General features: G+C 38.7%; 1 protein-coding gene across 1 annotated transcript; it reads left to right on the top strand.

Moving 5' to 3' along the window:
- Nucleotides 1-27: 27 nt before the first annotated feature.
- Nucleotides 28-11,642, top strand: Casp-4 (caspase-4). Its single transcript, NM_001257006.2, is given in 5 exon segments — nt 28-690; nt 1,917-2,095; nt 8,213-8,367; nt 9,102-9,491; nt 11,456-11,642. Coding segments are annotated over 5 exon segments (1,494 nt in total). The 5' UTR covers nt 28-107.
- Nucleotides 11,643-11,919: the final 277 nt, after the last annotated feature.

Below are 11,919 nucleotides of genomic sequence, written 5' to 3'. Positions count from 1 at the left end.
TTTCGATAAAGGACCAATAGTTAGTTCAATTTCATTACACGTATAAAACAGTCTCATTGAATTTTAAATGAAAAATATAGTTACATTAAATCGAAAAAGTCCACGAAATGGACAGTGACGAAAATCAATTACAAACGAATTCTAAAACAAAGAACAAGCGTAAGAAATATTTGAAACGCAGCAAAGAGGTTGAATATGACTTGAAAGATGCTGTAGAAGCATTCGATGAAGCGTTGGAATTGACTGAAAACGAACAAGACAATGTAACATCCGATGAAGCTGTTGAAAGCGTGTTTGTCGACGCTATCATGAAAACACCACCAAAATTGCTTCACCCACAAAAAGTTATCTATCCAGAACCTGTCGAAATACCACCTGTAGAGACAAAAAACATCGAAGAGAAAAGGGTATCAGATTCAAAAATCACAGATCAAGTCGAGGAGATAGAAAGTGAAAGTAAATTTTACAATAATAGAGCGTTAACGAAATACGCTACGACATACGAATTAGAAAAATTTGAGAAGAACGCTTTGTTAATATTTAATCAAGAAAATATTTATGGTTATAGTCCTAGGAAAGGTACGGAGAAGGACGTTGAATCTTTGACAGTGACATTTCAAAAGTTTGGCTTTGAAGTCGTAGAACATAAGGACCTAACTAAAGACGAAGTTTTGAACGAAATTAAAGAATGTAAGTACATATTTTAAATAACCTAAATAACTTTATTTTTAACCACAAAATTAGTTACTTTTCTTTGTGTTCTATTTTAAAAAAAAAACTGATAGTAATATGACAATGTAATCTAATAATAATTAGGACTACTTTTACGGTATTTTTTAATTTTTTTTTCTACATATTCATGGTAGCTTAAGGGGCTATTCCAACTTCTTGCTGACCGGTAGATGATTTCACGGGCTCAACCTGCGTGAATTTGCTTATGTCCTTTGCTGAATTTATTACCCGATCAGAATCTCGACCCACTGAAAAGATCCGACGATAAACTCAGTGGGCCTAAAATATACACCCAGTTTTGTTGCTTTTATTATTAAATAAAATTTGCATAATAATAATAATAAAATACGAAAGTTCAGTGGCTCCAAAGTACCTAAATTTTTCTTGTGCTATGAGTGCACAAGATCCGGCGAGAAACTCAGTGGGCTGTATCTGTGGGTTAATTTGCTCGCCGAGCCCTTCGTCGCAAGCGACGGGTTCGACGAGAACGATGACCAGTGCTTGTGGTAGGTACTTAAAACCACCGATAGTGGTCCGGGACGATTCAATATAATATTATGACGTATTTCGCGCGACGTCTACTGTTTACCATCCGGAAAGAAACTCAGTGAGCTTATTTATATTATTTCTGACGTTTCGAATAGTGTTTTCGTGGTCACGAACGAATAAAAACAGGAAACTCGAGATTAAACCGTACACGCAGTTAAAATTTATGTTTACGTCTTGCGAAAACCCAAAGAAAATACTCTATAATTTATATAATTTATTGTAACTATACTGAGAACCTAGAATCATATCTCAAGGTGGGTGGCGGCATTTACGTTGTAGATGTGCTTAGATGGGTGGACGAGCTCACAGCCCACCGTGGACCAGTAAAATACACCAGTAATACTGTTGCTTCATATCAAACTCTTTTTAAATTGCATTATTAGTTTGAGATCGACGTGGCCTGCAGAATAAGACCGTCAGGGTACTGGTAATCGGACGAGCTGTACAATCCTTTGCCTTCTAACGAAAAAAAAACATTCTTCCAAATCTTAACTAATAAAGAGGCGCGGTAAAAGGCACCGGTCAACATTATGTACCTTAGTTAATCTTATTTTCAAACGCGTTTTGTGTTGGCAGGCAATCGTTAACGAAATTGCCAAACTAAAAAAATCATCTAATAACTTTTTAATTTTCAGTCTCATCTAGAGATCTCAGAGACTACGGCTGCATCGGGATAGCAGTACTTACGCACGGATCGAGCGACGGTATGCTGAGAGCTAAGGACATGCAGTATAGCGAAAAAGAGATTTTACGGCATTTTAAAGTACACGACAAACCATTCTTGGTCACAAAACCGAAGTTCTTGATAATACAGGTTAGTGAAGATATCAACAAGACGTTTGTCTTATTGATTTGGAATTACCCGTGGGTGTTGTAAAATGAGACCAAGGGATTTACCGGAAAATGAGTAGTACTTATCTCTGAGTATAATACCCTAATCGCGAAATTTACGGATATTTTTAATGATACGTGTTTTTGCCGCTAAAATTCGTTGCTGCGTGTTTTTGGAAATACTTATAGCTGTTTAAGAGACAGAAGAGTTAATTCGTGGACCATTAGGGGTGTATAATATAATTCAAAGTCACTCCAGGTCCATCTTTCGACGATTTAGGTCCCATTACATTCGTAAAAAAATTAAGCTCACGATGGAATTTTAGTATAAGACAGATACGCTATCTCTTAGTTCAGCTCACAACAGCCGCGTGTTATCAACGCCGTAGATACAGCCTGATGATCCACTCTTAATGCTCTTGGAGGCACCTCGTTTTAACGCTGATAGCAGTCAAATATAAGTCAGTTCACATTAAAACTTCGATGTGGAACATAACATCAGTCCGCTGAGTTTATAACCAGATTTTATCAGGGTTCGCGATTCTGATCTGGTGGTTAATGCACTTGCAAAACAGTTGCCCTTGAGCTATTAGGCCTCGTTGCGATGGATCAGCTGTTTGCCAAACTTGTGGGTGAGCTTCTAGGTTGTTCAGCCGTCCCATTAAAGCTAAAGCTAGCCCCTAGACCGCCAGAAATCCATCCTGTGAAAAACGCCTTTTACCGCTCGGCTTAATACGCGTTGACATTCAAAACATTGACTATAAATAAAGAAGAAATATCATTATCATGGAATGATAATATTTTGTGGATTACAATGATATTGGACGTTTATCTTGATAATGCGTACTTCTTTATTTCCTGATGAGTCAGTTTTACATCTGGTTTCAAGAGGATATCCGTGTATGTTGCAACGATAACGTCATATTCGTATTCCTTCTTAAGTATAAACATACATATATATTTTAACAGCCTAATAATATTTTGCAAACGAGATTTTTAACTTACAAGTAAATGACTTTTCATGTGCTTGATGTCCATGCGCCACGTCCGAAACATTGTCCTAAGCTGGTGGATGCGATTTGGGTGCAATTTACTGTGAATAACGGTTGTTTAGTGACATATTTCTACTTGAGTAGTGTTGTAACCTTCTTTTTCATATTCCATTATTTGAAATATACTTCGAACACATTGTCATTTTTACCATCTATCATTATTATATTTTTATGCTATGTCTTGAAAACATTGTTTTATTATATTGGCGACGAGGATGGGAAAGAAGAAAACGATAAAAAAAAAAAAAAAAAAAAAAAAAAAAAAAAAAAAAAAAAAAAAAAAAAAAAAAAAAAAAAAAAAAAAAAAAAAAAGAAGGACTGCAAAAACTTCTACCTGTGGTCGTAATGAAAAATGCCAAACCAATGTTATTTGGTTTACATTGGAGTGAAGTTTTTGAAATGGAATTTCCAAAACCAGTATACTCCATCAAAACATCAACACCGATGACTTTTTTTTTTTTTTTTTTTTTTTTATTGCTTAGATGAGTGGACGCGCTCACAGCCCACCTGGTGTTAAGTGGTTACTGGAGCCCATAGACATCTACAACGTAAATGCGCCACCCATCTTGAGATATAAGTTCTAAGGTCTCAATTATAGTTACAACGGCTGCCCCGCCCTTCAAACCGAAACGCATTACTGCTTCACGGCAGAAATAGGCAGGGTGGTGGTACCTACCCGTGCGGACTCACAAGAGGTCCTACCACCAGTAATTACGCAAATTATAATTTTGCGGGTTTCATTTTTATTACACGATGTTATTCCTTCACCGTGGAAATCAATCGTGAACATCTGTTGAGTACGTATTTCATTAGAAAAATTGGTACCCGCCTGCGGGATTCGAACACCGGTGCATCGCTAGATACGAATGCACCGGACGTCTTATCCGTTAGGCCACGACGACTTCTAACGACGAATATTGGATAAACATGTACAACTCTTTGATGGAAAACTAGGAAAAGTTAACAATTATTACGTAAACATACATGTCAAACCAGAAGCTGAACCGATCCACCTTCCTGCACGGCCTATAAAATTCAGCATGAAAAAGAATATAGAAAGGGAGTTAGATCGTCTGATCTCAGAAGGGATAGTGGAAAAAGTAGATCCTAATATTACACCTATTGAATGGGCTACACCCACAGTTAACATTCTGAAATCTACAGGGGAAGTTAGGATATGTGGAGACTACAGAACTACACTTAATCCAGTACTTATTAAACATCTTCACCCAGTTCCAATTTTCGATCAACTACGCTAAAATCTCGCAAACGGTAAATTATTTTCAAAAATAGACCTTAAAGACGCATACTTACAATTTGAAATAGCACCAGATTCGAAAAAGTACTTAACGTTGTCAACCCATAAAGGGTATTTCCAATACAATAGAATGCCTTTTGGAATATCGACTGCTCCTTCAATTTTTCAACATTTTCTGGATCAACTGCTAGGCGATATCACCAATGTAGCTGTATATTTTGACGACATAGCTATAGCAGGGAAAGATCTTTCAGAACATTTACAAACTTTGTCTATTGTATTCGATCGCTTACAAAACGCTGGCCTAAAAGTTAACTTAAAGAAATGTAATTTCTTACAGAATCAGATTGAATACCTAGGTCACATAATAGATAAACATGGCATCCACCCAACCAAATCTAAAATTGATGCCATAACTAATGCTCCAGCACCGTGTAATGCAAAAGAACTACGATCATTTTTAGGACTAGTTAATTTTTACGAACGGTTTGTACCACATCTTCACGGGATTTGTTCGGATCTTCACGATCTAACTAGTGAAAAAAATAGGTGGCGTTGGACTGATCATGAAAACAGAATATTTGAAGATACAAAGAAATGCATAACTTCTTCACAACCATTAATTGCATTTGACGAGAAACGTCCCCTTTATTTAGCATGTGACGCTTCCGAAAAGGGATTGGGTGCAGTATTATTCCACAAAGACTCGAACATAGAACAACCAATTGCTTTTGCTTCAAGGAAACTACGTCCAGCGGAAATGAAATATTCCGTTATTGATCGTGAAGCTTTAGCAATAGTATTTGGTATAAAAAAATTTGATCAGTACTTGAGAGGAACGAAATTTAATCTAGTTACGGACCATAAGCCTCTTATACATATTATGGGTGCACACCGCAACCTTCCCAAACTAGCCAATAACCGATTGGTAAGATGGGCCCTAGTAGTGGGAAGTTATCAATATGACATTTACTACAGGAAAGGTGAAAATAACACATTAGCTGATTGCCTTTCCAGATTACCAAACCCTGAAACTGAACCCTCCGAGACAGAAGGGCTTGTACATAAAATAGATCTACGTCTTTTGAGCACTCGAATGACTGACCTTAATCTATCAGAACAGTTACTTATGAAAACAACTTCAAAGGATCATATACTCACAAAAGTTTGTCAAAATTTAAAAACCGGCTGGAGAGAATCAGATTACAATCCAGAAATGAAACCATTCTACAGAAACCGGACTGAATTATCTGTTGAGAATAAGATACTTATGAGGCAAGGACGCATCGTTATACCTACAGCACTCCGAAAAGCCATTCTTACATACCTTCATCGAGGACATCCTGGCATTTCTGCTATGAAAGCACTTTCACGTTACTATGTTTGGTGGCCTAACCTTGACGAAGACATAGAATTATTTGTCAAGAAATGTACCGGATGCCAACAGAACCGCCCTTGTAATCCTGAACTTCCTGTATTTTCCTGGTCCATACCAGAAGAAGTATGGGAGAGAATCCATATCGACTTTGCTGGACCGTTCGAAGGATCGTATTGGTTGGTATTGTGCGACGCTCTCTCCAAATGGGTGGAAATACGACCGATGAAACACATTAACACCAGATCACTTTGTCTTACATTAGATAACATATTTTGTACATTTGGCTTACCAAAAATGATTATATCCGATAATGGACCTCAATTTACATCTTATGAATTTAAAGAATATTGCACAAAACAGTCTATTTTACATGTCACATCATCTCCATATCATCCTCGGACAAATGGGCTGGCAGAACGTTTAGTCAGAACATTCAAAAATAGAATGGCATCGGTAGACAACACAAATCTTGAGCGCCGACTATTAGAATTTTTGTTTACATACAGAAACACTCCGCACTCGTCCACTGGTAAATCTCCAGCTGAGATGATGTTTGGACGACAATTGAATTGCATACTTTCCAACATTCGGCCAGACAAAAGAAGATTAATGCAGTATTTACAAGTAAAAGAAAACATTCGTACCACATCACCGAGTTACCGACCAAGTGACCAAGTATATATTAAAACACGCAATGATAAAATATGGGAACCAGCGGTAATTACATCCCGAAAACATAAATATTCATATATTGTTTCAACACCAGGAGGACTAGAAAAACGAAGACACTGATCACATCAGGCCACGCGAGTCCTCCACCTCAGAAACCCCGAGGAATGAAAGGGCGCATTCTTCTATGCTGCCGGCGACTGCTTCTCCAGACATTGGAATGGACACAACAATTGACGAAAGGCTAACTAAAAACAAGAATTCGGCAGCAGTACCATTACCTACACCGCAGTCACCTACAAATGTACAAATTTCTCCAAATTCACCTTCACAGCATTCGAAGTTATACTCCTCACCTGCTCCGGTCTCCACTCCTGTGCCATTTGCTCCGCGTCGAAGTAATCGACGTATACAGGCACCCCGCCGTCTGATCAACGAGATTTAGATCCCCATCTATGTTGGATGTTGTATGGAAGGAATGTTGTAACCTTCTTTTTCATATTCCATTATTTGAAATATACTTCGAACACATTGTCATTTTTACCATCTATCATTATTATATTTTTATGCTATGTCTTGAAAACATTGTTTTATTATAAGTAGTGAAGGGCCATACCATCGGCGAAGGTGACTAGCTGGGTCGCCGGCGATCAGGATAGATCATTGATGTACAAACTAATGAGCAGTGGGGAAAGAATGGAACCTTGCGGGACTCTGGCTGAGATTAGATAGGAGCGAGAGCGGGTTTGTTTAATTAGGTAACGTAACGTACAGTTCGACAAGAAGTCTGTTGGGCACTTCCATGTAGTAGTGGTTTGTAAATCAAAACTTAGCTAAACTTCTTCGCGGTAACGAAGAGTTGAAGGGAAGACGAGGGCTCCTATGGGGAGGGACTCTGTGGGACCATACTAAAATGTGCTACGTGAAGCGGTGCCCTTGTTAGATGCACAAGTATAGGTACGGAATCGAAACTGAACAGAAGCCTTTTAAGATGACAAAGTTTCAGAGGCATTTAAGGAGGAGATGCTCATAAAGTTTGCCTATAGTTGAGAGGAGGTGTATCAGTCTGTAACTCGGGGGTTCGACTTAAGAGTCCTAGCTAGCTGCCAGTACGCTTTGTGAGAGGATGGAAGTCCATCTAAGTTTTTTTTATTTTTTTATTTCTTTGATGGATGGACGAGCTCACAGCCCACCTGATTTTAAGTGGTTACTGGAGCCCATAGACATCTGCAACGTAAATGCGCCACCCACCTTGAGATATAAGTTCTAACGTCGCAGTATAGTTACAACGGCTGCCCCGCTTTTCAAACCGAAACGCATTACTGCTTCACGGCAGAAATAGGCGGGGTGGTGGTACCTACCCGTGCGGACTCACAAGAGGTCCTACCACCAGTTAGACCACCATCTAGGGTGACTTCTCACTTTCCATTTCGAGCTTTGCCTAGGCGAGAATTAACATCCCGCTACGCATACAGACGGTGCCTCCGAATTTGTACTGACGCGTTCTGATAATTAACATAAGCCCAGATTATTGATTCTAGTATTTGTGGGGCTTCCATGGTCCGAGGACCCGTTTATTTCATTTTTAATAAATTGTTCTACAATTACCGGTATTTTCAATATTTCCTAGGTTTTATCGGCACGAATGAATGAATGAATGGTAGCTATAGCCCCGTTTCTTATCATATTAAAAGCTTAACTTGATAAGTTTTCTATAAAACCCAAAATTCTAAAACTTTGCAGGCATGCAGGGGCAAAGAGGAGATGCAGGGTGCGGCAGTTTTCAGGTCGGGAAAGCTAAGGAAGGACTTGGACGAAGACTTGGAGCCTTACGTGTTGCCAATTGAAGCGGATATGCTGATATTGCACAGTTCTTACTCCGGGAAACCATCACACAGGTATATTTAGCTTACTTTGTCTGAGCTCAGCAATATCCCACATTATTGTCTGACTGTGAGCACACGTGAATAAGCTTTTTTTAACATATGACTCTTTAAAAACTTGAGACGAATGGTAAATTACTGGTGGTAGGACCTCTTGTGAGTCCGCGCGGGTAGCTACCACAACAGTGCCCATTTCTGCCGTGAAGCAGTAACACGTTTCGGTTTGAAGGGTTGGGCAGCCGTTGTAACTATACTTGAGAACATAGAACTTATATCTCAAGGTGGGTGGCGCACTTACGTTGTGGATGTCTATGGGCTCCATATCCATGGATGTGATAGCAAGTCTATACAATATACGAGGCCGTCGGCGCAAAAGTGACATAACGCACAATTTTTCATATTCGTGCTTATATGTCTATTGTAATTTATTTAAAACTGAATAAACTTTGATGCAAAACCGGCCTATCTCTAGTTTCGCCCATAGATAACAAATGGCTTTGTAAACACTATATTAGCGCGTATTGTTTTTGCCTACGAAGCAGTGTAAAAGTAAATTCAGACCTCATTATCTCGATACTTGCTATGGTAAGCTAAGGCTGACGGCTTCATATTTACTCTCAGATTCACGCGGAGGAAATAGCTTCTGTATGAAGTGAATGCATATCTAAATAGGATCGATTGAAAGCGATTTAGGCGACTCACTCGAATTATCCGTTTTCTCTAACACAAAAAAATATTTCTATTTCCAGGCACGAAGTCGACGGATCATGGTTCATCCAATCATTGTGCAGTAAGATAAACGAATTATCGGAAACACACGATTTAGAGTCTATAATAACCGAAGTCAAACGAGAAGTCGCCATAGATAGATACCACAAAGAGTTTAACAGGAGAACATCGGAATACGACATTAACAAACAGATGCCGGTTATTACTTCAACGCTCATAAGAAAGTTGTATCTGAGGAAATACATGGATCCGCCAGTAAGCCAATGCTTGATCAAACCGACGCCGGCGATAAGCGAGTCATCTAAGAATGAGGTGTTAGACGAATCCACTCCGGATACAAATTTATTGGTCCAATGCGGACAATGTACTTGCTATTTAGATCATTTTCTTTACATGAAAAGCTGTTTAGAGTGAGTTTCTTTCGTTCTTTTCCAGATTACTTGGTATGAAACGTATGTGATTATACCCTGAACCGTAATCTAAGCATAACACCGGTCACTCACATGCGCACGAATACGCAAACCCACAAGTGTAGGACGACATTTGCGAATGATTATGTAAAGTTTTCGCTGCATTCGTGGTTTTACAAGCTGTGTCGGTTTTTTAACAGACATCAAAGCGCGCGAACCTCGAACCTTCGCGTAGTCTCCCACACATTCGCTTGCCGAATTGCGCCGACGATTGCGAAGGTAACGGACGTATACTATACGCCATTTTCATAGTTCGTGACGTCTACTGTGTAGCGTATCTTCATCAAAAGAAACCCCATAAAAACAGCATGGCTGTTAATGATGTCTGGGAAAGAATTAAAAACTCTTTTTCTCTTCAATGTTCTATTGACGAATTAAAAAGGAGGAGAAATTCTTGAGACATTCGTAAACAAGTGTAGGAGGAAGCGCAAACGGGTTCGCAAATTGAGTATGCGAACCCATTTGCACAGCCGCTACAATGTACGAATATTTGCGCGCATGTCAGTGGCCGACTTAACGACCGGTCGTACATCTCCCGCCTACGATTTTGTCTTAATTTTTTCATTATCGATTGCGTAAGACGGGTTAAAGTATTCAGGGCTTTCCTAGTGTTAAGTGATTATAGTTCTTAAGAAACTAATAATTAAATCTCAATTTTATTGTACAGCGCTTGCCCCAACTTCAAACCGAAACAGATCGAATGGCATGTTATTAGTAGCAAACATCGAGTATGGTGTGGCAGCTAATCCCTTTACTTTGCGTAAAAAAAAACTTCCAAAAATTTTAATTTTACATTTACGGATTTATTAAAAAAGCTAATAACATAGATATACGTATAAATTAAAGTATCTAATTAATTAAAAGTACCACTAATAAAATACACACAAAAGTTACTTCGGCATTATTGTTTGAGAGATAATCTCGGACACTATTCTCGAAAATCATTGTCTGAAAAGGCATGGGTATATTTCGTGCGTGTCATTTAACGGAAGGGAAGATTTATTATTCAAACAAAATAATAATAGGGCAACGTGCTTGATCTTAAACGATTACCGAAGCAATGTCAAAGTTAAAAGCTATATAATTATGCATTTTTGCATGATTCTCAGAAATAAGCCCGAAAGGACCCGTGCGACATCAGAAGGGACCGTACCGTTGATTTAATGATTAATAATAGTATAGTATAACCGATATATAATAGTAAATAATGGTATATATAATATAATAGTATAAATAATATCATCATTATCCTGCCCATCTTCCAGTTACCTGGGGTCGGTGCAACATGTTTTCTCCTTCCATACTCTTCTATCATATACCATTTCTTCGCTTACGCCCCTCTTACCCATATCGTCTTTCACGCAATCCATCCATTTCTTCTTAGGTCTACCTCTTCCTCTATATCCTTCCACATTCATAGTTAACACTCTTTTACCAACCTCATTTTCATTTCATCTCATCACATGTCCATACCATCCCAAACGCGCACTTCTCAGCTTCTCTGTCACAGGTGGCACTTTCAGACTTCCTCTAACATATTCATTCCGTATTCTATCCATTCTCGTTACTCCACACGTCCATCGCAACATTCGCATCTCTGCTGCATGCAATCGCCTTTCATCCGCCACTTTAGTATAAATAATATATAGTATAGTATAACTAAGAGAGCACTGACCTGGAAAGTGTCTGGTAAAAGGAAGAGAGGCCGCCCCAGAACAACTTGGCGTCGCTCGGTGGAGCAGGAGCTAGGGGTCTTGGGCATGACGTGGGAGGAGTTAGAACAGACTGCCCAAGACCGATATAAATGGAAAAATTTGATTCGAGCCCTACACCCCAGCAGAGGGTAATAGGAAAGCATGATAATGATGATGATGATAGTATAACCATAGTTCGTTACATTACAGGTATTATTTAGAAGTACGACCGGACGACGAAACCGCTCTGAATTTCTTGAAAGTTGCGAATACGTTCCAGCATTTAGACGAATTTAATTCGTCAAAGGAACAGATGGTGACGGCCATCAGTAAATATCTAATGAAGAACGCCGAAGGGATGCATTTTTATAAATATTTGTACTTTTATAAAGATTAAAGTGTATTTGGATTTAAAAAAATCAATTATGTTTATGTTTTGTTCAACTGTAATTAGTTTTATGTCTTGCTTTTGGATGTGTATTAAAAAGGATGAAGGTAAATCTCAATGGAGACTGACATACCATATATTGCAATCATTGAAAGGTTGCACTATGAATTGGTTTTTTTTTATTGCTAAGATGGGTGGACGAGCTCACAGCCCACCTGGTGTTAAGTGGTTAGTGGAGCCCATAGACATCTACAACGATAATGCGCCACCCACCTTGAGATATAAG

Source organism: Bombyx mori, chromosome 20 (genome assembly GCF_030269925.1).
Source record: "Bombyx mori chromosome 20, ASM3026992v2".
NCBI classification, from domain to species: Eukaryota; Metazoa; Arthropoda; class Insecta; order Lepidoptera; family Bombycidae; genus Bombyx; species Bombyx mori.
This window is presented reverse-complemented; position numbering and strand designations above follow the sequence as displayed.